The sequence below is a fragment of the Myotis myotis genome, unplaced genomic scaffold (genome assembly GCF_014108235.1).
Source record: "Myotis myotis isolate mMyoMyo1 unplaced genomic scaffold, mMyoMyo1.p scaffold_m19_p_10, whole genome shotgun sequence".
Classification (NCBI taxonomy): domain Eukaryota; kingdom Metazoa; phylum Chordata; class Mammalia; order Chiroptera; family Vespertilionidae; genus Myotis; species Myotis myotis.
In genome coordinates, this window is record NW_023416314.1 from 67,216,937 (window position 1) to 67,242,722 (window position 25,786).

A 25,786-nucleotide genomic window follows, 5' to 3' on the forward strand; every position below is an offset into this window, starting at 1 on the left:
AGATAGAAACATCAATGATGAGAGGGAATCATTGGTTGGCTACCTCCTGCACAGCCCCTACTGGGGATCAAGCCTGCAACCTGAGCATATGCCCTGACCAGGAATCAAACTGTGGCCTCCTGGTTCATAGGTCAGTGCTCAACTACTGAGTCACACTAGAGGGGTACCACAATTTTTTAAAAGTTAACACCGGATTCTGTACTACTTACTTTGGATAGGAAGACTATATGTCCTCTTGTCCTGTTATAAAGCTAATCTGCTGTTGCTATATAATCCTGGTTTGAAATGTTTTGAGAATATTTTTTATGAGAACTATTTTGTGGTGGTTTTTTTTTCCTTCCTTGCACACTATCTGTATTCCAGGCCTTACTGATTTCCTTCTTGAATTCTAAGACTGTCATTTGTTGTTTTGTTGGCCTTATCCATGCCTTTGACCTCAGCAGTTTATTTCTTGGGTCTGCCCCTAAAGTTAATGATTTGTGTGTGGACTAATGCTACAGGAGCAGGAGCTTTGGAGCCTTTAGTAGTTTATTGGGCAATAAAATTAGGTTGATTTGGGGGCTGAATTCCTGCTGAGAGAATGTCACTGACATCTGTATCTACAAAATATTTACCCTTTAATTTATGTTAAATATACTTGAAATGAATGTTGTATGATGATTGACACCAGTTTAAGTGACCAGTTAGAACAGTTATTAAACAGCCTAAATCTGATAGACCACACACTTAGAACATTTCCTATGTCAGAATTATAGACAAGCACATGATACCTTTTGGGAATTTTACTTTTCTATTTTTACAGAAAATGATGTCCCCTAATACTTTTATTTTTTATTTTAGCCCCAGGAAAAAGTTGAAGACTCGGTTTCAACTATAAGTAATTTACTCAGAATTGGTCTTTGAAAACACTTTTTCCTTCAAAAGGAAATAATTCTGTTCCACTCAGATACTTTTATGATTGCTGGGTTCCATGCAGTGTATTGTCTATAAATAAAAAAACCCAAACACATTATCTTACGTGAACCTGTTAATTATAAACATATAGTGGGACATCATTCAGCTATAAAAAGAAATGAATTACTGATACATACTATGACATAGATGAACTTTGCAAATGCTCTGCTAAATGAAAGAAGCCAAACACAAACAGCCACCTGCCATGTGATTGCATTTATATGAAATGTCTAGGAGAGACAAACCTGTAGAGACAGAAACTATATTAGTGGTTGCCTAAGGCTGGGGAGGGAGTGGGGGCAAAGTAGAGGGGAATGGCTGTTAATGATTTGTGTGTGACCTAATGCTACCCATGTTCTTAGGAGCAGGAGCTTTGGAGCCTTTAGGTAATGGGTAAGGTATGGGGAGGGAAGGGGGTGATGAAAACATCCTGAAATTAAATAGTAGCGGTGGATGTTATGAAATTGATTTTGATAATGGTTGCACAGCTGTGTGAATACACTAAAAACCCTTTGATTGTATCATCGGAGGAAATCTTGTTATCTGCCCTCTGGGATTCTTTCCAGGTCCCCAGCCTATAGAGTAATGGACTATGCTCTTCCATGAGACTTTTAAAATAGTGATGAGGTGACAAAGTGCGTGTCACAAAGTGTTTAGTTCTACCCCCTTCTTAGAACAAATATAAAGACTTTTTGAATGAAGCTTTCTGAAAAGAAATAACTTCTTTCTAGGATGCCATTCAGTGTATACTTAGAGAGGAAGAATGCTTTTTATATCAAAATAATTCTGTGTGTTGTTCTAAGAAGAATTGGTTTTCATAGACAGAAACCAATTTGTTTTAAAGAACTCAAACAATCTATAAGAAAAGACTTAAAATAACCAAACATAAAAATGCACATAAGATGTGGGTAGGTAGTGCACGCTAAAAGAAATAGTGAGCCAATAAGCAAATAAAAAGATGCTCACCAGTACTCTAAATTTTTGAAGAAATGCCAAGGGATACCAAAAATGGAATTGTCATTTTTTACTTCACAAATTGACCCAAATTTATACTATTAGTAATAGCCTTATTGAGATAAAATTCACATACCATATAGTTCACCTATGTAAAGTATACAGTTCAGCCTGGGCAGTGTGGCTGAGTTAGTTGAGCATTGTCCCATATAGCAAAAAGTCTCTGGTTTGATTCCTAGTCAGGGCACATGCCCAGAGATGCAGGCTCTATCCCCAGGAGGGGGCGTGTAGGAGGCAGCCAACAGATCGCTCTCTTCTTTTCTCTTCCTCTTTCTTTAAAATCAGTAAAAATCTATTTTTAAAAATACAGTATACAATTTAGTGATTTTTAGTATATTCACAGAGTTGTGCAACCTTTGGCACTATCTGTATATTTCAGAACACTGTTATCACCTGCTAAAAAAACTCGTACCCATTAATACTCACTTCTCCCATCACTTCCCCTTCACTTTTCAGCCCTAGGCAAATACTGATCTACTTTCTGTCTCCATAGCTTTGCCTATTCTAGACATTTCATGTAAATGGAACCATATATTATGTAGTCTTTTGTGACTAGCTTTCTGAAAAGAATTTTGAAAAGTTGGTAAGTTGTTCAGTTGCACCTGTCCTGGGGTTTCTAGTCTCAGTTCTGCTGACCAATTAGCAAGCTGATTCTTTTTTTATTTCAGAGAGGAAGGGAGAGGGAGAGAGAGATAGAAACATCAATGATGAAAGAGAATCACTACTGGGGATTGAGCCTGCAACCCGGGCTGTGCCTTTGGCCAGAATCAAACCCAGGACCCTTCAGTCCACAGGTCGATGCTCTGTCCACTGAGCCAAATCATCTAGGGCAGCAAACTGATTCTTGACTTTATATCTCAACCAAGCAGAAAGATAGTAATTGTGTTTCCATGTTGATGAGTGTTCACACCCCCAGCCCCATTCTTGTTCCAGCAGCAGCACAGTCAGAGATGCCCATTCTGAATGAGGCACTCAAATTGAACAATTTTATAGGACCGAAATATAATTTAATTGTTTCCTTCTTTGTAACTTGCCCTTTTTTACCCTCCTGAATTAGCTTTTCTGATAGATTTGCTAATGATTCCCATTGTTCCATATTTTCACTGTACTGTTGAATCATACTCTTTATTTCGCTGCTCCTAGAACAGATCTTGGAGAGAGGCAAAAAAAAAAAAAAAGTGTTTTGAAAAAATGGCTCCTAATTCTTTTTTCCAAGCAGCAGAAGAGATGCAGAGGCAGAGATGCATGCAGGCTCTCAGGCTTGGTAGAGCTCACCTACCATGTGACTGTCATGACTATTAAGATTTTTATCCTTAGACACAGTCCCAAGGCTTCTGGCCTGCAAGTTGAAGACATGACTCAGAAAATGAGACTTGGCAGCTTGGTTTTTGCTATTCTTTGATAGTTGGCCAGGATCACTGGATTTAAGTGTCCTCTGCCCCTTTTTTTGTCTCTCATCACAATAATCCTTACTTATTCTTTTGCTCTGAAATTCCAGGAGAAGAACTCGGTAGAGTATGGTAGAAGGTGAACTGCCATGACTAATAGTATTCTTATGGACAGCTGCTGTTTCCTAGAACATGAATGACAGTCTTGGGCTCTCTCTCGTCTCTTCCTCTATCTATTTATCTATCTATATTTATCTGTCTCTCTTAAATTAATGGACCTTTTTTAGAGCAGTCTTAGATTTACAGAAAAATTATATGGAAAGTATAGAGAATGCCTATATACCTCCTCCCCACCCACAAACCCATGGCCTCTCGCCATCAGCATCCTGCGCCAGAATGGTACATTTGTTATAGTCCATAAACATTGACATGTCATTAGTACCCAGAGTCCACAGATTACATTAGGGTTCACTCTTAGTTGTAAGTTCTATGGGTTTTAGCAAATGTATGATGACATTTATTTGTCATTATAGTATCATACAAAATAGCTTAATAATGCCCCCAAATCTCCTTGTGTTCCACCTATGCATCCCCCTGCCCAAACCCTTGGCAGCCACTGACCTTTTTACTGTGTCCATAGTTTTGACTTTTTCAAACTATATATGTCATATAGTTAGAATTATACAGTATATAGATTTTTGCTTCTTTCATTTAGCAATATGGATTTAAATTTCTCTATGTCCAGTCAAGGCACATACAAAAAGCAACCAATGAATGCATATAAATAAATGGAACAATAAATAGATCTCTCCCTCTTCTTTTTTCTCTCTAAAATCAATCAAAATAAACTTTTAAATAAAAATATTAAATTTTCTGCATGTCCCTTTGTCACTGGAAAGGGACTGGGACAGAGGCAGATCTGCCCCAGTACAGTCCAGAATGTGTGGACTCTTGATTTCATGCAGGAAAAGATTTCACAACAGGAGTCGAGTGATTTCGAGAGTATGTTTATTAAAGCCAGGGGCAGTGAAACAAGGAAGGTCTGAGATAGAAGAGGTAAGATCACAGCCCAGGAGTGCGCCCAGGCAGAGCCCTTGGGAAACGTGAGGAAGAGTCGAGCCAGGGCTTCTCTCTTTTTCTTTTCTTAGTTAGCCTGTCTAGAGGTTTATTGATCTTTTTAAACAACCAGCTTTCGGTTTTATTGATTTGGTTTTTCTTTATTGATTGCTTATTTTTAATTTCATTGATTTCTGCTCTAATTTTTATTTATTTCTTTTCTTCTGTTTACTTTTGATTTAATTTGCTACTCTTTTTATTTCCTAAGGTAGAAGCTTAAATTATTGTGGTAAATTTCCTTCTTAGCCCTGCTTTTGCTGTAACCGACAAATTTTAATAAGTTATATTTTCATTTTCTTTTCTTTTTTTTAATATATTTTATTGATTTCTTACAGAGAGGAAGGGAGAGGGATAGAGAGTTAGAAACATCAATGAGAGAGAAACATCGATCAGCTGCCTCCTGCACACTCCTTACTGGGTATGCCTGCAACCAAGGCACATGCCCTTGACCGGAATCGAACCTGGGACCCTTGAGTCCGCAGGCCAATGCTCTATCCATTGAGCCAAACTGGTTAGGGCTTCATTTTCATTTAGTTCAAAATATTTTAAAATTTCTCTTGAGTTGTCTTCTTTGAGCCATGTGTTATTTAAAGTGTGTTGCTAAATTTTTAAGTCTTTTAGGATTTTCCAGTTATCTTTTTGTTACTAATTTCTATTTTACTTCCCTTGTGATCTGACAGCATCCTTTGTAAAGAGCGTAGGGCCTAGGCTACTCTTGTCCACTTCCCCTCCTGTGGATGGCGCAAGGCACAGGGCAGCAGGGCAGCAGGGCAGCAGGGCAGCAGGGCAGTGGCCTGGGGTGAGGGATGGGGGGAGGCGCCAGCCCAGCTGGTCCCCACCTGGATGGAGGCCTCCATATCTCCTGCAGCAGTGCCTTCTCCTGCTGCAGTTCCTGGTTGGGCCGCTGCTACTAGACATTTGGCCTTAATTCTAAAATTAAGTACTTTTTGTCCAGCCAGAGTGGCTCAGTTGGTTGAGTGTCACCCTGTGTACTAAAAGGTTGCATGTTCGATCTTTTGTCAGGGCATGTATAGAAGGCAACCAACCAATTGATGTGATGTTTCTCACATCGATCTATCTCTTTTCCTTTCACTAAGTCCTAGGGCAGTGATGGCGAACCTATGACACGCGTGTCAGAGGTGACACGTGAACTCATTTTTTTGGTTGATTTTTCTTTGTTAAATGGCATTTAAATATATAAAATAAATATCAAAAATATAAGTCTTTGTTTTACTATGGTTGCAAATATCAAAAAATTTCTATATGTGACATGGCACCAGATTTAAGTTGGGTTTTTCAAAATGCTGACACGCAAGCTCAAAAGGTTCGCCATCACTGTCCTAGGGTGAGGATTCAAAAATAAATAAATAAATAAATAAATAAATAAATAAATAAATAAATAAATAAATACTTCTTTCTCTTGGCACTGGCACATTATTTGGGCCAGTCTCTTACAAAAGGACTTCTATGAGCTGTTGATTACAGAGCTATACCCATTGAGGAAAGCATACAGAGATTGGAGTAAATTATCAAAGTAAATTTTTAAAAATATTGTTTTATTGATTTCAGAGAGGAAGGGAGAGGAGAGAGAGATAGAAACATCAATGATAAGAGGGAACCATTGATCGGCTGCCTCCTGCATGCCCCATACTGGGGATCGAGCCTGCAACCTGGGCATGTGCCCTTGACTGGAATCAAACTTAGGACCCTTCAGTCTGCAGGCCGACGCTCTATCCACTGAGCCAAACCAGTTAGGGCCAAGGTAATTTTAATGACGGTCATTTGTTAGACATTTATTATTTATTTGCCATCACATTACATTTATTGTTTCAGTAAGTTCTCCCAACAACCCTATAAGTTGTAGGTATTCTTATTATACTTTTTTTTTTTATAGATAAGGAAACTTACCTGGTTTCCTTATCTGTAAGGAGAGGCCAGGGATGTTGCTTAAACATCCTACAATGCACAAGACCCACCCCACCCTGTAAACAATTATTGGCCCACAGTATCAACAGTGAAGGTTGAGAAACCTTGAGTCTAGCTTGTTTCATTCTGTTGTTACTGAGAAAACATTGTGGCCTCAGAAATCCCTCAGCAGTTTCTCAGGATTTGGTTTCTGAGGCTGTGTCCTATCTAATACTTGTAGCTCAGCCCATTGACTCATTCTGACACGTCCTATACCTTCACCTTATACTAAATGGTTGGGTTTTTTTTAGTAGGGTGGTACTTTTTCTTCCTGATATTTCCGAGAGAGAGGCGTGGTTGGCCAGCAGTTCTTGCAGAGAGAACCTGGTGACAATCTGTTGCTGGCATCTTTAGCTCCCTAATCTATGTTTACATGGCACCAAACACTGACTCTTCCTGGTGCCAGGCTTCTTTTCTTCTCAGCACTCTGGCACTGTTGGCAGGGAACACTTCCCCAGTCTCTTCACACATGTTTATTTTATTGCACAGCTGTTCTCCAGAAGATGTTTCTTGAGGCATGCACAGGGTGCTTCTAGAGCAGTGGATTGGAGCCTTAGTCATTCGTGTTCCCAGTTGCAGATCCACAGCACTCGTAAAGCATCTGGTATTTTCCATAACTGTTTTCCTGTTTGTAGTTCTCATCTTCTCCCTCATATTTTAAACCCCTAGAATATGGGGTTTGTTTCTTCCACTTATTTTCTACCTTCTTTTAGCAACTAGCATTTTGTTCATCATATACTGAGAAAATCAATTTATCTTCTTCCATTTAGGGTTATATGATTTTCTATGAGGAGTTGGAGGAAATGATAAGGAACTAAAGTAATTTGAGAGAGGCTAGTGGTCAAAGGAAGATGTCAGCCACCTAGATAAGAAGCCAGGGGAACAATTCAGAAGCTTCAGTGGAATGGAGCCTGAGTCAGAGTGCAACTGAATAATTCTGTCCTGGGAAGAGGTAGATCTTAGAATTTAAAAAATGGTTTTCATTATCAAGGAGGCCCATAAAAATAAGAAAGTTCCTATTAAGGCAGTCCCTTGGAATCTTAACCTCCTCATGACCCAGAAGTTTAGCAGAAGTTTCTGATTAGATGTGATTATATAAAATTTTCTGTAAAGGGTAAAAGGAAGGGCATAGTCCTAGCTGGGTAGCTAAGTTGGTTAGAGCATTGTCTCAATATGCCCAGGTTGCGGGTTCAGTCCCTGGTCAGGGCACATACAAGAAACAACCGGTGAATGTATAAATAAGTGGAACAACAAATTATTGTTTCTCTATCTCTTTTCCTTCCCCCTCCCTCTCTCTCTCAAATTAAAAATATAAAATAAAGGGAAGGGTATATATATATTTACTAATTTGAGTGGTGCCACAGGACACTCAATAGGGGTATCAGGTCAGTGGACTCATTGGCAGCATCCCCCAAATGCTGTCTTCCTCGGACCTTGGGGAGATCATGACCATTTGGGTCTCTGTCTTTGAATCTGTAAGATTTTAAAGAATATGTTGTTTGGGGGGTATTGTTTTCTCTAAAATGGTATTTGTCAACCTCTATTTCATTATTACCCTTCTGAGGAGCCCTTTTAGACATTTTTCCCCCCTAATCATCTCTACTGTCATGAAATTTTAATATCACGGATGTGCTGTGTATCTGTTTATCTACTGCAGAACATAGGAGGGGAACCAGCTATTGTACTAAGATTCCCCCCGCCCACCTCTATGAGCTAGTTTTCACCCCCATGAGGGTAGTATTGCCCATGTTGAGAATACATAATCTAGACATATCATCATCTTGAAAATGAGCTGTTACAGTATGTGTACTTTCTCTGCAGTTGAAACTGGGACAGAGGCACTATCAGTAAACGTAACATTGAAAAGTCTTCTCAGGCAGTGGCCTGCAGCAACTAGAGAAGAGTAGGAAGAGTACTTTTCTCATATTTTAGGGCTTGTTTTCTCTCTGAATAATCTTTTGACCACTTGAGTAAACAATTGGAATACACCAGGAGTAGCAGAGCAATGAAGGCAGTTCTCTAAAAGTTAAAAAATAAAAGATAAAAAGATGACAAAACCCTTTGTAGTGATATGCAGAAATAGGTATAAAATTGTTCACTATCTGGAGACTAGTAAGTTCTAACAAGCTCAGTTTCTCAAAGCAAGAGTTGATTTGCAGCAGAGAATACCATTTAGGTTGTCTAGCATGCAAGAATGTTCCCCCAGGAGGGTTTGGCTCTGTCTGATCGGAAGGGTGGTTGTGTACGAAATGCACCTTGGAAGGAGGAGGAGGAAATGACATGTTCATGTAAATGAAATACAACTGCAAATTAAAGTGTCACCCTGTTAAAAATCCATTTTTTATTTAATTGGTTTCCAAGGAAAAAATATCACACAGAAGCGTATATCTCAGGGAAAATTAAACTGTGAGATGTTACAAGTGAATCTGGATTCAGAGAAGTTCTTATGAGTTGGGTGGAAGTGTGGGTTATAAAATGTTGTCTCAACAAAAATATTTTGATGCTGAAAAAACTAGGCTTATAAATTTCTGCTGTGTTACATGCCAAGGGGCCAGAAGAAATTAACAAATATTACCTCGTTTGTTTTTTATAGTCTAGATCCAGTCAGCTGTATAGTGGCTGCCTGTTCCCTGGAGGAAGCCTTCTTTTAAGATGTTTTATTAGGAAGAAGGTCATATACTAAGGAGAAGCTTTCTCCTAAAGAGCGGTGCTTATTACAAAGACATCCAGGGACCAAAATGCTTTTCTCTGTTAATGGTGTCCTCTCATGCTTTCACTTTTTGTTTCACTTTATTATTTTTTTTTAAATCCGTACCTGAGGATATTTTTCCATTGATTTTTAGAGAGAGAGAGAGGGAAAGAGAGAAAAATATCGATGTGAGAGAAATACATCGATTGGTTGCCTCCTACACATGCCCAACCACACAGCTCCAGCCAGGGAGGAGCCTACAACCAAAGTATGTGCCCTTGACCAGAATCAAACCTGGGACCCTTTAGTCCACAGGCGGAAACTCTATCCACTGAGCCAAACCAGCTAGGGCTTGTTTCACATTTTTATGAAAATTCATGTCTCTTTGGATTGTGAGCTTACCAAACAAGATATATACAGTATCTGCAACATTGTTGGCACTAAGTAAATGTTAATTAATAATGGGAGGGAGCTACCCTGGCTGGTATGGATGGCTCAATTGGTTGAGTGTCCTCCTTTGTAGCAAAAGGTTGCCAGTTCAATTCCTGGTCAGGGCACATGCCTAGGTTGTGGGTTTGATCCCCAATTGGGTGGTTGTGGGAGGCAACCAATTGATGTTCACTTTCATCTCTCTCTCTCTCTCTCTCTCTCTCTCTCTCTCTCTCTCTCTCTCTCTCTCTCTCTCTCTTCCCTCCCTCTCTCCTTTCCTCTCTATCTAAAAAATCAACTTAAAAAACCATATTAAATAATTGGAGAAGGCTGATGAATGGAATTATATTTCCACGTAGAATTGTTCTTGAGAAAGATGTCTGGTTTCTCCTTGAATCGGGGGCTTGACAGATGGGACTTGCCAGCCTTCTTTAGCCCTAGTATGGTTCTTCCTCTTCCCTCTCTCATACTAATCCCAGTATTGATTTACTTATGATCTCAGTGGAAACATGTAGATAAACACTATAATGGACTCTCTTGTCTTCTCTCTCACCAGGGGCAGTGATTGGTGATGGACAGTCTGCTGTGGCCAGTAATATTGCCAATACCACCTACCGGCTCCAGTGGTGGGACTTCACTAAATTTGACCTCCCAGAAATCAGTAATGGTAAGCCAAGGTGGAACTTGGGATACTGATATGGATGGGGTATCTTACTGGTGAGCCATAACTCAGAAACTCACATAGCACTGGACTTTCCATCATCTCATTGAGAAGCAGATTATCATATGCCATTTCTGCAACTCTCAGTTAAGCAGTTCAGCAAACATATATAGAACAGTGAACAATGCTAAGTACAGTATGAGGAACCATGCTAAAGTGGATACAGAAATGAAGATGTCTGTGCCCTGAGAAGCTTACTTACAAGTAGTTCATTGTTCTAAGCCTAGAAGTTTAGGTGGGACTGAGAGAAAGAGAAGAAAGTGTAGGAACTGAGAGCTGATCTTGTGACCTTTGAGGAAAGATGTAGTGATATTAAACTCATTTATTAATCCAGATCTTAATGGAATGGAGTGTCATAATTGATATGTTTATATGTTTGCAAATATGTCTGTCTGACAATCCAGTTTCGTAGTCTCTATGGAAGTCTGCAATCCCGTGTCCCTGTTGTGTGGAGGGAACTACGATATTTCAGACATCACATTTCATTTGCTGTGTAATGAAGGATTCTCTCTGACACATTCCTGAGAAGTGGCAGTTCAGCCTCTACTTGAATACTTCTAATTTTTTTTACACATTCAGTATTATTTTGTACTAGAGGCCCAGAGCACGGAATTTGTGCATGGGTGTGTGTGTGTGTGTGTGTCCGTGTCCCTCAGTCCAGTCTGCACCCTCTCCAAACTGGGACATCCCTCTCACAATCTAGTACTGCTGGCTCCCAACCACTTGCCTGCCTGCCTGCCTTGTCTGATTGCCCCTAACCGCTTCTGCCTGCCAGCCTGATCACCTCCTAACCACTCCCCTGCCAGTCTGATCGACACCTAACTGCTCCCCTGCTGGCCTGATTGCCCCTAACTTCCCTCCCCTGCCAGCCTGGTTGCCCCTAACTGCTCTCCCCTGCAGGCCTGGTCACCCCTAACTGCTCTCCCCTCCTGGCCTGGTCCCCCCCAGCTGCCCTCCCCTGCAGGCCTGGTTGTCCCCAACTGCCCTCTCCTGCAGGCCTGGTCCCCCCTAACTGCTCTCCCCTGCTGGCCTGGTCGCCCCCAACTGCCTTCCCCTGCTGGCCATCTTATATCCACATGAGGGTGGCCATCTTTGACCACATGGGGGTGGCCTTGTATGTTGGAGTGATGGTCAATTTGCATATCACCTCTTTATTATATAGGAATAGAGGCCCGGTGCACAAAAATTTGTGCACTGGCGGGGGGGAAGTCCCTCAGCCTGGCCTGTGCCCTCTCGCAGTCTTGGACCCCTCGGGGGATGTCCACCTGCTGGCTTAGACCCGCTCCCTGGGGTGGACTGGGCCTAAGCTGGCAGTCAGACATCCCTCTGGCAGCCCGGGAGCCCTCGGGGGATTTCCACTTGCCAGCAGGGAGCAGGCCTAAGCTGCAGTCGGACATCCTTAGCGCTGCTGAGGAGTCAGGAGAGGCTCACACACACACACACACACACACACACATACACACACACACACACATACACATACATGCACACACACACAGCTGCTTTATCCACTCATCTATTGATGGACACTTGGGTTGCTTCCAGATCTTAGCTCTGAATATAGGGGGTGCATATATATTTTTTCTGGTTGGTATTTGGGGATTCATTCTTAGGATATATACCCAGAAGTGGAATCATTGGGTCATAAGGCAGGTTCATTTTTAATTTTTTGAGGAACCGCCATACTGTTTTCCATAGTGGCTGTACCAATCTGCATTTGTACCAACAGTGCACAAGGGTTTCCTTTTCTGCACATCCTGGCCAGCAGTTGTTATTTGTTGATTTATTGATGATCGCTGTTATAACAGGTGTGAGGTGTTATCTCATTATGGTTTCAATTTGCATTTTTCTGATGATTAGTGACATTGAATATCTTTTCATATGTCACCTGTATGTCCTCTTTAGAGAATTGTTGATTCAGGTCCTCTGCCCATTTTTTAATTGGATTGTTGGTTATTTTGGGTGTTGAGTTATATGAGTTCTTTATAAATGTTGAACATTAACCCCTTATTGGATGTATCACTAGCAAGTATCTTATCCCATTCATTTACTCGAATACTTCTGATGATAGGTCACACTGTGATTAAATGGCCTAATCCATCACTGCTAAATTCTTGTTAAAATCTTCTCTCTTGTACCAAGTTGTCACTTCCTCCTATTGGTCCTAGTTCTACCTCTGAATCGCCATACAATAGGTCTAACAATGCCTCTTCTAAGTGGCAGTTCTCCAGCTATTTGAAGATAAACTGCCATTTCCCTTTAAATCTTTCTCTTTAGGCCTGAGTTTTCCTTTTACTGGTATGGTTTCCAAATTCTTGTCATTTCTGCTCATCCTCCCTTTTTGTTTTGCGGGGGCCAGAACAGAGTGAAAAACTCCAAGTGAGAACTGTCCAGTGCATAGTACAGTGGTGCTTTAGACAGTGTTGGTTTAGCCTAAGCTTTCAGCAGCTTTTTCAGAAACCACTACTGAATTTGTAGTAACTTAAAATTCTTTGGAAATTGTTAATAAATCAGGACTCTGCCATCCTGTAATTACTTGTGCAATTTGAATCTTTTGAAAACGAAAGCAGGTTTGTATTTGTTTCTATTAAATTTTCTCTTAATAGTGTATAGTACCTAGTTCTTGCCTCTCAACATCTGTTTGAACTTTTAGTCAGTTTTTCTTTCTCAATCTTATGTTGTTGAATAACTTGATGAACATGCTTTCTCTCTTCCTCTGCATCACTAACAAAATGGTGAATCAGGACATTGTATCAAGCCTTGTGGTAGGTTACTGTGGACTTCTGTGTCGATTTTGGTTCATGTAGTAGTGTGGGTTGAGTGTTCACATCTGAAGTCCACATTTTTCTGTCTCATTTACAAGATATTGTAAGACTTTGTCAGATGCCTTACAATAATCAAGATATTCTCTTGTCTGTGGCATGTCCCAATTTGCCACTCTTGGTATCCTTATCAGACAATGAAAATTAAGATTAATTTTTCATGCCCTGTTCTTAGTGAAACCTCACTAGCAATCATTTATTTCTTTCTAAGTACTTATAAGCTGCATGTTCAGTAATCTGTTCTTTCATTCTGCTGGGAATTGACTGCAATCCACCTCTTCTTTTCTTAACTACCGAGTTTGCCTGTTTATCTCTGGCCCAGATCTTGTTGCCATAATTTATTTACAGTTATTTTCTTGCTTTATTTTGTTTACTTTGTTTCTTGTATGGTAATCTGAAATCTTACAATTTGAAATATATTCATCATTCAAAATTTTTAAAATAGAAAAGGACATACAGTGAAAAGTTTCCCAGCTCTGCTTCCAGCTACCCACCACTCCTCCCCATAGGCAACTGCAGTTTCTTGTATGTCTTTTCAAGAATATTGTGTGTGTATACAAGCAAATGCAAATGTATGTTTTTCTAGCTTCTGTTTAACCTGAAGGATAGCATGTTATACATGCTTCTTTCTGCACTTTGCTTTCTTAACTTTACATTATATCTTGAGCTTTTCATATCCTATATAATGAAAGGCTAATATGCAAATCGACCAAATGACCAGTCCTATGATGTGCACTGACCACCAGGGGGCAGTTGCTCAACACAGGAGCTCCCCCCCGGTGGTCAGTGCGCTCCCACAGGGGGAACGCTGCTCAGCCAGAAGCTAGGCTCACGGCTGGAGAGTGCAGCAGCGGTGGCGGTAGCCTCTCCTGCCTCCAGGGCAGCACTAAGGATGTCTGACTGCTGGCTTAGACCTGCTGCCCCGCCCCAACCTCCCTCACTCCTGGGGAGCAGGTCTAAGCCGTTAGTCAGACATCCCCCAAGGGCTCCCGGACTGCGAGAAGGTGCAGGCCGGGCTGAGGAACACCCCCGTTGCTCCCGCCCCAGTGCACGAATAACTGCCTAGTATTCCATTGTCCAAAGGTCAGTTCTTCTGATGAGGGACTTTTATGTTGTTTTCAGTCTTTGCTATACAAATCGTGATGCAGTTTGTCATTTTGCACGTGTGCAAGTATATCTATAGGATAAATTCCTAGAAATGGAATTGGAGGGAGGAAGAGTAGGTATATTTGTGATTTTGGTAGATATTGCTAAATCGCCCTCTGCTCAGGTAATGCCAGTTTATGCTCCCATCTACAGTTTATGAGAGTGCCTGTTTCCCTGCACTCTTGCTTGTAGAATGTGTTAGCATATTTTTGGACATCTGAAAATCTGATAGGTAAAAAAATAGTATGTAGATAATTTTAATTTGTATTTTTCATGTTACAAAACAGGTGGTGGGCTTCTTCATCCACTGAGCCATGCAGGTGGCCTTTTCTTGACTGTCCACGTGCTTTCTTTACCTGTTTTTCTATTATTTTACTGGTATTTATTGGTTTACAGAATGCTTTATAGATGAGAAAATTAACTTATAATAGGAATTTACTAGTTGCCATTTGTATTTTGACTTTGCTGAAGGTTATTTTTCCTCATAGAACTTACTTTATGTAGTCAAAATTACCCAACTTTCCTTTTATGATTCTCAGATTTTGTGTCATCATTAGGAAGATCAGTACTAATTTTATATTTCAGTTTTTTACCTCTTAGACTTTGATTCACTAGGAAATTTAACCTAATACCAAAGAAGCAGGGTATGATCCAACTTTTCCCTCATGGCTACTCATTTGTTCCAGACAATTTATAGACTAATCTATTTGCCTCCATTGATTTGGGATGTTACTTCCATCCTATTAATAATTTGCTGTGGACTGGGTGTATTGAGATGTATTTGTAGGCTATTTTGTCCCAGTGATCTTTCTGATTACCCATGTGAGAGTGCAGCATGGGTTTTTTTAAGTTTTGAAGATTTATGTTTTAGAATTTGGTAGGACTCTCTCCTCTTGCTATTTTTTTAATCCACATTTTACTGCCTGCTCAAGCATTTTTGTTTTTCTGCAAGGACTTTTAACTATCTTGTTTTTTTCCCTTGAAAAAATCCTGTTAGTATAATTATTATGATTGTATTAACTTGGTAATTAACTTAAGGAGATTCACTATCTTTATATCTTCCAATATAAGAATATAATTTTCAGTTTCTCATAATTCTTAGGAATGTTAAAAGTTTTCTTCACTTGATTCTATACATTTCCTAAATGTATTGTTACAAGCTTATTTTTTTTTAAATAACTTCTCTTTTTTTTAATATATCTTTATTGATTTCAGAGAGTAAGGGAGAGTGAAAGAGAGATAGAAACATCAATGATGAGAGAGAATCATTGATCGGCTTCCTCCTGCACGTTCCCTAATGGGGATCAAGCCCGAAACCCAGGCATGTGCCCTTGACTGGAATCGAACCTGGGACCCTTCAGTCCACAGGCTGACGCTCTATCCACTGACCCAAACCAGCTAGGGCACAAGCTTATTTTTTAAATCCTGCAATCCTTCTGAATTTGTTTACTAGTTGTTATCAGCTAAATCTCATGGGTTTTCTAGATGTGTTATCTATAAATAGAAAATTTACCTCCTCCCTTCCAAGTTTTACACCTGTGATTTTTTTTCTCTTATCTAAATGCATTGGCTGCTATCATCAGAACAATGTTAGTAATAGCAGCATCCTCATTGTTCCTGACTTTAACGGGAAAATGTCCAACTTTTTCTCAGCAAGCATATTGCTGGCTTTGGGTTGAACTAGAAATAGTTTATTATTTTAAGGAAGTCATCTATTCCTATTTTACCAAGAGGTTTATGCCTTTTTTTTTTTAAATCAAGAACAGATATTGAATTTAGTTATGCCTTTTTTGTATCTATAGAGAGGATATTTTTTTCTCTCCTTTGATTTACTAATATGATTATTATGTTAATAGATTATGTACTATTGAAACTATCCTTGTATTCCTTGACTAGACCCCACCTGATAAAGGATATAGTCTTTTTTTTTTTTCCAGATGATTTATTTTTTTAAATTTCTTTATTGATTAAGGTATTACATATGTATCCTTATCCCCCCATTACCCCCCCACCCCCCCTACTCATGCCCTCACCCCCCTGTTGCTGTGTCCATTGGTTAGGCTTATATGCATACATTCAAGTCCTTTGGTTGATCTCTTCCCCCTTACCCCTACCCTCCCCTACCTTCCCTCTGAGGTTTGACGGTCTGATCAATGCTTCTCTGTCTCTAGGATATATTCTTTAATGTTAAATTTCTTTCATGTAGCTTGCTAATAATTGGAGGATTTCATTCTAATTTATGAGATGAATCTCTCCCCCCTTTTTTGCCGGGGTCCAACCCCAGCAGGTCCAGGGGTCCCCAAAGGTGTGGACGGAGTCGGCGAAGAAGGAATGACAACGGAGACAGCGTTCAGTTGATCAGCAGCCTAGCCAGGATCTCTAGCCAAGTTCTGGTCAGGATCTCCAGTGAAGTTCTGGTTAGGATCTCCAGCCAGGTTCTGTGTCCATGTTCTCTTGCTAGGTTCTCCAGCCAGGTTCAGTCACCAGGTTCTAGTCAGGTTCTCTTGCCAATTTCTGTAGTCAGGTTCAGTCCAGGATCTTTTGCCATGTTCTCTCCAGCGAAGTTCTTCTGTCTGTAGGTTCTGTGTAGGTTCTGTCTTCTTAGTTCTGTGTTCTAAGCTCTGTATTCTAAGTTCTGAGTCTTGCTGTCTTGTTACATCTGTATTTATACCAGTTGATTCAATCCTATCAATCTCTATTACAAAGGTTAGGGCGTTTCTTATCTCCATTCCAGGGAGTAAAGATTATGTAGCTTAAGCATGATTGTTCGTAGTTAAAGTGATTAATTACCCGCCTGGCACTTAGTTGAGGGGTTTTATTCCCTCCCTAACTTCAGGGGAAAATCCCCACCTGGGGAAACAACCTTTCTCAGAGACCTTGGTTAAAACACATAGTGCCAAGAAGGTGAGCAAACATATTAAGAACAGTATGCCATATATGCCAGGTCCCTTGAAACAGCAAGCATGGACCGGCTCCCGACACTTTTTTCCTTTTTAATCCTCACCCTGAGGATATTCCTTTCATTGATTTTTAGAGAGAGAGAGTGGGAGGAAGGGGGGGGGGGCAGAGAGGGAGAGAAACTTCGGTGTGAGAGAAACATATCGACTGTTTGCCTCCTGCACTCGCCCTGGCCAAGGGCCAGGGATTGTACCTGCAACCAAGGTACATGCCCTTGACTGGAAATCAAACAGGAGACCCTTCAGTGTGCGGGCCAGTACTGCAACCACTGAGCAAAACTGTCCTTTCTTGTTTCTGAAATCTGTGGGTTTTGGTATCAATGTTATGCTTGTGTTAAAATGTGGAGGTTTTTCTTCATCTGAAACAATTTAAATACTATTGGAATTACTTATACTTTTAAGACAAAAACCTGATGATTGTTTTGCTTCTCTGTTTTTCATAAGCATAGGGAGAATTAGTTCTTTGATAATTTTCCTTGTCAACTGTCCTTTGGTGGTTAAGCACATGAGCTCTTGAGTTACACTGCCCAGGTTCAAATCCCTGCTCAGCCACCTTCTAGCAGTGTGACTTTGGTTACCTAATCTCCCCACACCTTGATTTCTTTGTTACAAAATGAGGATAATAATAATACAAATCTCATAGGATTGTTACGAGAATTAAATTAGTTAATACTTGTCAAACACTCTGAGGTCAGTAAATGTTAGCTCTTTTTATCATGTCTTTTTCTTGGGAATTGCGCCATGATTCTTTGAGAGTATGGCCTTAATTCTGAAGTCACACCTGTAATCTGAGGAACATGCTTTTCATCTCTGAAGAGTGATGTTCCTTAACTTGTTGTCTCATCTGTAATGGGCTTCTGATCCTTCTTAAGCATGTTGTTTCTACCCAGTTGGAGGTCATTTTCCTTGAGAGAAAAACAAAATATTCAGAAGATCAAAGGTATTGGAGATGCTAATATCTCACAAGGCCTTTTTGGATGCTTTTAACATTTTTTGTGCAAGCGTCAGGGCATTCCAACTACACCTTTCTATCGTTCTCCTTCTGTGTTCCTTGTTACATCTTGTGATCATGGGTCTTGTAATACCCGAGCTGATCGGAGAGCATCATGTGTTGCTCTAGGTTGATTCATTTAATTTGGCTCACCTTTCTCCCTCATTTAAATCATGTGTGGTGTTAGAATTCTGCTTTTTATAAGAGCCCTATTTTTCTTAGAGTTTTGACCTAAGGAAAAACCTGCGTTCTAGAGGTTTAGGGCACATGGGTCTGATGATAGCCAAGTTCCTATTCATGGTATTACTCCTAGAATGATAGTTACTTTCACCTGAGGCTCCCATCATTTGCTTTTAACTGCTTTGTGTTTTCTGGTTGGTCTGAATAAAGTCTAGTTACGGTTTTGATCATTTCTCAAGTTAGGCTGAAGATTCTGGCCACCTGTTTCAGTTGGAATACTGTAAAGAGATTAGAAGTTTGTGACTAAGACCTCAAAGGCATAAATTTGAAACTGTTTTCATAGGGGGGAAAAAGGAGCTCCTTAGATTCACTGTGAATTACACTTTGTGTTTTTTCTTTTAATCCTCACCTAAGGATATATTTTTATTGATTTTTAGAGAGAGGGGAAAGGAAAGAAACATAAATCTGTTGCCTCCTATATGTGCCCTAATTGGGCATTAAACTCATAACCTAGGTATATGCCCTAACTGGAAATTGAACCCACAGCCTTTTGCTGTACAGTTTGACCCTCCAAACAACGGAGCCACTCGGCCAGGGGAATTACACTTTTTAAGAGAAACTCTTACTGGGTAAATAGCATTTGTCATTAGGGTACCCTGAGTGGCATGGGGCAGATCATAGCACAGAGATGGAGTAACTGGGGAATGCTTATAGTGTCACCTGCCGCTCTCTGTGCAGGAGGTCTTATTCTGAAACTAGTGGCCCGGTGCACGAATTCATGCACTGGTGGGGTCTCTCGGCCTGGCCTGCACCCTCTCGCAATCCAGGACCCCTCAGGGGATGAAGGAGAGCCAGTTTCAGCCTGATCCCCACAGGCTAAGCCAAGGGACCCCACCGGTGCACAAATCCGCGCACTGGACCTCTAGTATGCATATAAGATCTTTGATTAATCTCTTCATGCCTTTTCCCTCCCCTCTTCCCTCTGAGATTCATCATTCTGTTCCATGTTTCCATGCCTGTGCTTTCTGTCCTGTGTTGAGCATCTGCCCCCTGGTGGTCAGTGTGCATCATAGCTACCGGTCAGCCGGTCGCTTAGGCTTTTATATATATAGATAGGAGGGGCTCAGAGATAGCCCAAAGGAAATTTTCCTGCTGGTTTAAACCCCTTTGGATAGTGTCTAATGCATTTGCAAAAGTACTGCAACTGCTAATCACTCCCATGGCTTCATCTGGCCAACCAGCATCAGGCTACAAATCGATCTTTGTACAAGGTGTTTGTTTATAATTTATGGAGCTGATAGGAAGGCAGAACCATCTGCTCCTCCACCATCAGCACTTCTAACCCCTCCCATTCCCTGTTAGGGCATTTTCACTTGGAAATCATAATTAGGAGAAGATTACATTGCAGAGTCTGGAACATGGTGACTTCCTGCTGTCTTTTGCATCGTTTTTTTCTCCCCCTGGAGCTGCCCCCCTGAAGCTCTGAAGCCGTTTTGATTTGAAAAAGCCTTTCTTTCTAGCCTTTATGTCCATTCTCTGCTTCCCAGCTGACTGCCCCATCATTGTTCCTCACATGTGTTTTGCTTTAAAGTGCGAGCAGGACTGTTGGTAAGGTAGCAATTTTCAAGTATGGCCCCAGACCAGCAGCATCAGGGACACCTGGAAAATTGTTAGAAATGCAAATTCTTTGTCCTTACCCTGACATTTTTTTAAATAAGGCTTCCAGATGATTCTGAGGCAGGCTGGCGCTTGAGACCCACTGTGGTAAGGCAAGTCAGCGAGTGGAACAAAAATTTACAGTGGTGTGTGATTGCCAGTGTCTCGGACTACATTTCACTTCACCTTTTTCTCTACTTGCTTATGTTATTATTGAGACCAAAAAGGATGAGTTATCCTTGTCATTAGTGCATTTCTTTCTATGGCCCAAGAAAACTAGCAACACATTGGAGAAATTTCTCCTTATATGAATTAACTCATCAAAATGTCAGCCTCCTGAGAAGCTGCACAGCAAACTGCAGCATTGACCACTCACCATGGTCACTGAGCATTTCCATTCCCGTGTGGAGATTAATAGACAGCAAGCAGCAAATGTAAGTTGCTAATTGGAGCTTTGAAATAAAAATGAAATTGTAAACACACCACCCAGCGCTCCCTGAAATGAAGCTACCAAATCGCTGTGCGCCTTCCACATCCCTTCATTAGGGTAGACGTGAAAGCGTGCAGTTTCTGAAACAGAGCGTGCTGTTGGAGAAGTTCTGTTGTAGTTTTCAGCATTCTCTTTTCATTTTTAATTTGCACATCTGTCTGTAAGCTCACTGCTGTTAGGGGGAGCAGTTGTGAAATTGGATGGAGTTGCGGGGAGGGGACAGAATTTGCAAGATGGCCATTGACTTGGAATCATCATAATATAGTACAGACACAAACAAAGTGGCTTGGATTTGAGGCCCACAAACTGCTTTTTGTCTGTATGCCCAGTTTTTCATGGACCTAAAGCCAAGCTTTCCAGAAGAAGGAAAACCTTACTTATACTTTCCTCCCCACTCCTGGCCCCTCGTAGAAATTAATATGGGAGTAAGCAATTTAATGTTCCTTTTATGTTGGTAGTCTGTTTTGAGGGTCATCATAGGCTCTGTTTGACTGAATTGTCGGTTAACACACAAATAGAAAAGCCTACTTTCATAAAATACCCACCATGCATTTTTATGTGGATAAAATAGTAACTGCAAAGCTGTCTCAAAGTCCACAGCATCCCATCTCTTTCCCTATTTATTTTCATGTCCTACTTAATATTTATGATTTCTTTACTTTGCTTCTCGTCCTGCTTTTTATGCTTATGATGTAAATCGTCAGTTTTTTATCTTTCTAAGAGCTGTGCCAACATCAAGGTTAGAAAACCGAGACGGATACACTTGTGAAGTTTCCCACTGTTCCTTTGGTTCTGCGTCCCCAATTGGAATCATGTGTCAATCCAGGGAAGGAGGAGGAGATTGTCATCCTTTTGGCAACAGGCTTGGGACCCTGACTAAGGAGCAGACCGCCTCAGTGCTAACTAGATAAATCTAGCCATGCAGGCTAGAGCAGATGGTGGGTTGGAAGATGAGCAGTACAGAGCCCTAATGGTGGCAGTGAGTTTTTGGATGTCATTATATTATTAGTTAGCAAACAGAACCTTCCTTGTGGTCCCTCCTCAGTTTTATGCGTAATGGTGCTGTTGGTATCAGCCCCAGAGAGTTGGCACAATAGCCTAATCAATGTGTTCAGATGTCTTTTTTGATATACTCTGTCATCTCTTGCTTCATTAGTAACACAGGAAAGGGGGAATGAATATAGAGTTTTAGCTTTATCTGAGTCCCTGATTTCATAAGCTTTAAGGCCCCTGAAAAGTATTTCTGTTTTGTTTTCCTTGAGGTAATTTTGTGGTGAAACTTGCCCTTGACCTCCCAGGTCATGTCTTTTGGCTTACTGGACTAGATCACCTGGAATCTGGTGAGGGCAACTGAGCTTGGCTTTCTTTTTTTTTTTTTTTCCTCTTTAACCATAATGCTCTGACAGCAGACATCCAAGTAATCTTCAAATAAGAGGAGTAAAGTGTCTCTGCATGTGTATATAAAATAGACCTAAATGAGACAAAGCCCAAAGCAGCTTGGTCCCTTTGAATGTGTTGTGTTGTTCTGCTTGTGCCATGATGTGGACACTGGTTCCAGGCACACTTCAAGGGTAAGCCACTTCTTCCTGGTGAGGAATTGGAGAAGGATTCAAATGAAAACCAAAACTACAGGCATAGTCTGCTTCATGGGGAGCAGATTCTCTCTACCTGCAGACATTCCTCCAACACACACCCTCTACACACACACACACACACACACACACACACACACACTCAAACTCACACTAAAGCGTGCAGACTGGGGCTGCCCATGGATATTGGCTTTGTTTCTCTTTATCCTCACTGTGGAATTAGGTATTAGTATTAGCAAGGGGCTGTTCAGAAGATTGATGTCTGTAAATGTTCCACTTCTCTTAAGTGATAAAGTGAGACACAGACTTATGAAATGACTTCCTTCTTCAAGGTCACAAAGCAGGTGTGAATAGGAGTCGCACCCCAAGGAAGTTTACCTGTATCACCCTTTTCCTGGAGTCAGTGGGTTTGCATTTTATTCATCCTGGTTTTGATCTTTTGGACTATAACAGCTGCTGAGTGGCTCTCCAGGAACAATTTATAATAACTTTTTCCTTATCTAATCTCTCAAATGATGTTTCCTAAGTGCGAACTAAGATTCAGCAGGTGATTGTGGTTGTGTTAACTACCTGAAGTTTCATATTACAGTGGTCGAGGAAAAAAATAACGAAAATGAAGTCGTAGAGGAGACATCTCTTTCCTGTCTCTAGTGTTACTTGTTAATGACATTTGAATTTGATTAAGCAGCCTTTAGCATCTATAGAGAGGGCTCAGGCCCTTCCAAAGGCCCCCAAATTACTTGGACCAGAAATATTTTTAAAATATGTTTTTATTGATTTTAGAGAATAAGGGTGGGGGGAGAGAGAAACATCTGTGTGAGAAAGAAACACAAATGGGCTGCCTCCTGCAAGCCCCCTACTGGGGATCGAGTCCACAACCCAGGCATGTGTCCTGACCAGCGACCTCAACCATCTGAGCCACACCGGCCAGGGCTTGGCCCAGAATTTTCATCCCATCAACTACAGACATTTTTACCCTCTTTTCTTTCTTTGATGCAGCCTCCGTGAATGTGCTGGTACAGAACTGCAAGATCTACAATGATGCCAGCTGTGACATTTCTGCAGATGGCCAACTCCTGGCAGCTTTCATCCCTAGCAGCCAAAGGGGCTTTCCCGATGAAGGCATCCTGGCAGTGTACTCCCTGGCCCCCCACAACTTGGGTGAAATGCTCTACACCAAGCGATTTGGTAAGGGATAGGGAGCCCAACCTAGTGGCAGAGGGATGCTTGGCAGATGGTACCTTGAAATGAGCATTCCTAGGGGAGGCATGGTTGAGGTGGGAGTAATGGTCTTCACTGGGCACAGACCAGAGGAAGATTGCTTTGCAGGAGTCCCGCCTGGAAGCATTGCCAAAGAATCTCAGAATAAGAGGCCTCCCTACCACAATAGCATCAGTGATGTGTTGTTCCTATTGTGATGGCCAGGAGTAAGGGAGGGACTTTGGCTTGGGAAGTGGGCACACTCATAAACTATAAGGCATTTTGGCATTATGTATTAAAAGCCCCCAAAATGTATTTTCTCTTTGATCCAGTAATTTCACTGCTAAGGAAATAATAAGAAAACTGTACAAAGCTTTATATGCAACAATATCCACAGTACTATTATTTATCATAGAAAAAATGTGAAATTGGGAAGAGTTGCTTAAATAAATGATGTGCATTGATAGGACAGAATACCATTCGGCCTTTAAAATGTTCTTACAGAATATTTAATTATGTAAAATGTTCATAATGTGTGAAGTGTAAAAAGTAGATTTCAAAATAGTATTTACAGTATGTTACCAATTTTTTAAAATGTGAATCTGTTATGGGTTCCATACAGTGGTTAACATCTATTAAGTACTTTCTATATGTCAGACACTATACTCGGTACTTTGCATTATACTACTCACTGCAGTCCTATGTGTTAACCCCACAATGACCAAATGAAGATGGAGGCTGGAGAGAAAGAGAAAAGATTAAGAGGAAAAAATTATTTCCTTGTAATAGCAAGAACTCTGGGAAATGGTTCTCTCTTCTCTTGGCCCTCAGGTCCCAATGCCATTTCGGTGAGCCTGTCCCCAATGGGCCGGTACGTAATGGTGGGCTTGGCCTCACGAAGGATCCTGCTGCACCCCTCCACAGAGCACATGGTGGCCCAGGTCTTCAGGCTGCAACAGGCCCATGGTGGCGAGACCTCCATGCGGGTGAGTGTCATTGCTTGTGCTTCTGCTGTATGGCAGCTCTCCTAGGGTTGGCAGGGGAATGAAGGACAACGGGGTGATCTCCGAGCCAGGACCAGATATGCTCCTAAGGCATAAGGAAAGGCTACAGTCACTCTGTGCATGACCATCAGGCTTTACCTTTGGAAGCTGTGGAATATTAAAGGGCAGGAGCTTTCTCACACCCTAGCTCAGTGATGGCGAACCTATGACACGCGTATCAGAGGTGACACACGAACTCATTTTTTTGGTTGATTTTTGTTAAATGGCATTTAAATATACAAAATAAAATATCAAAAATATACATCTTTGTTTTACTATGGTTGCAAATATCAAAAAATTTCTATATGTGACACGGCACCAGAGTTAAGTTAGGGTTTTTCAAAATGCTGACACGCTGAGCTCAAAAGGTTTGCCATCACTGCGGGCCTAGCTCATGGGCTGGGTTCCCCAGAGGCCGGAAAGCATTTCTGGTTAAAGACCAAACTGAATACGCCCTTACCTCCACATGAGACCTTTAGTGGAGATACATAAAGATCCCAATGATAGATTTAGCCTACATAAAACTCTTTTTTTTAGAAATCAAGCTATAAAAATACACCTATGAAATGTTCTTTGCTGTGGATAGTAATCATGATGAGGACTTTGGGCAGCTGCTATACTCTTAACTGCCCTGCCATGTCAGTAGCAGAGGAAGGTCCTATTTAGGACCCTTTCTTGTCGGAGTTGGATCCCTTTTATTACCATAAAAGCCTTCTGGACTCAACTAGACTAGTTTCTAACTGAGCTTCCACATCCCATAGTGGCTCATTTGACTAGGGTTTTGTCAAGGGGAGTCAAGCATTTGAACAGTTCTCTAACTAAATGCTATTTAAGCTCTGTTATGCGCGTGTTTATGTGTTTTTTTGTGTGGTGTGTATGTTTAATCCACCCAGTTAGGTTTAGTATAAGCTCCATAGGGACATATCCCCCAGGGCCCCTCATTTAGTGCAATGCATACAAATGCCTGGAATGGGAAGCATTTGTTTTAAAGAAAAAACTAGAGATTAGATCCATTATATGGTGCGGTGGCCTCCATTCTTGTCTCCATCCTCTCTCTTCTCCCTCCTGGGTCCTGTAGGGACCTTCTGTTGAGCCCCTTTCCAAGCACCTGAATTTAATAAGGCTCTTTCTTGCTAGTGTGCCTTTACCTGGAATGCTCTCTTTTCCCTCAAATCCAACTGCCCACAAGCTCTTGCCCTTCTGTGGAACCTTCCTAAACAGAATTGATCACTCCTTTTCCCACCACCGTACCTAGTAGACACACTCATGGTAACTCATCACACCACATTGCAGTTACTTGTTTCCATGTTGCTCTGCTCTCGGGCTGTGTACTCCTTGAGAACAGACAACTTGTCTGTTTTATCTTTATGTAGTCTGCGTACCTAATAGGGAACCTGACATTTAGGAGGAACAAGGAATGAAAGAGAGTCAAG

General features: G+C 41.1%; 1 protein-coding gene across 15 annotated transcripts in view; it reads left to right on the plus strand.

Moving 5' to 3' along the window:
* AMBRA1 (autophagy and beclin 1 regulator 1) overlaps window positions 1-25,786 on the plus strand; it is a 173,907-nt gene that overhangs the window by 113,343 nt on the left and 34,778 nt on the right. For all 15 annotated transcript variants that reach the window (XR_004970529.1, XR_004970528.1, XM_036326040.1 and 12 more), the window contains 3 exons: window positions 10,112-10,222; window positions 23,110-23,298; window positions 24,142-24,296. Coding sequence is in view for 13 of the 15 variants with exons in the window: in XM_036326040.1 (XP_036181933.1) it covers window positions 10,112-10,222; window positions 23,110-23,298; window positions 24,142-24,296 (455 nt within the window). In the remaining 2 variants the exon portion in view is untranslated. The remainder of the gene's footprint in view (window positions 1-10,111; window positions 10,223-23,109; window positions 23,299-24,141; window positions 24,297-25,786) is intronic.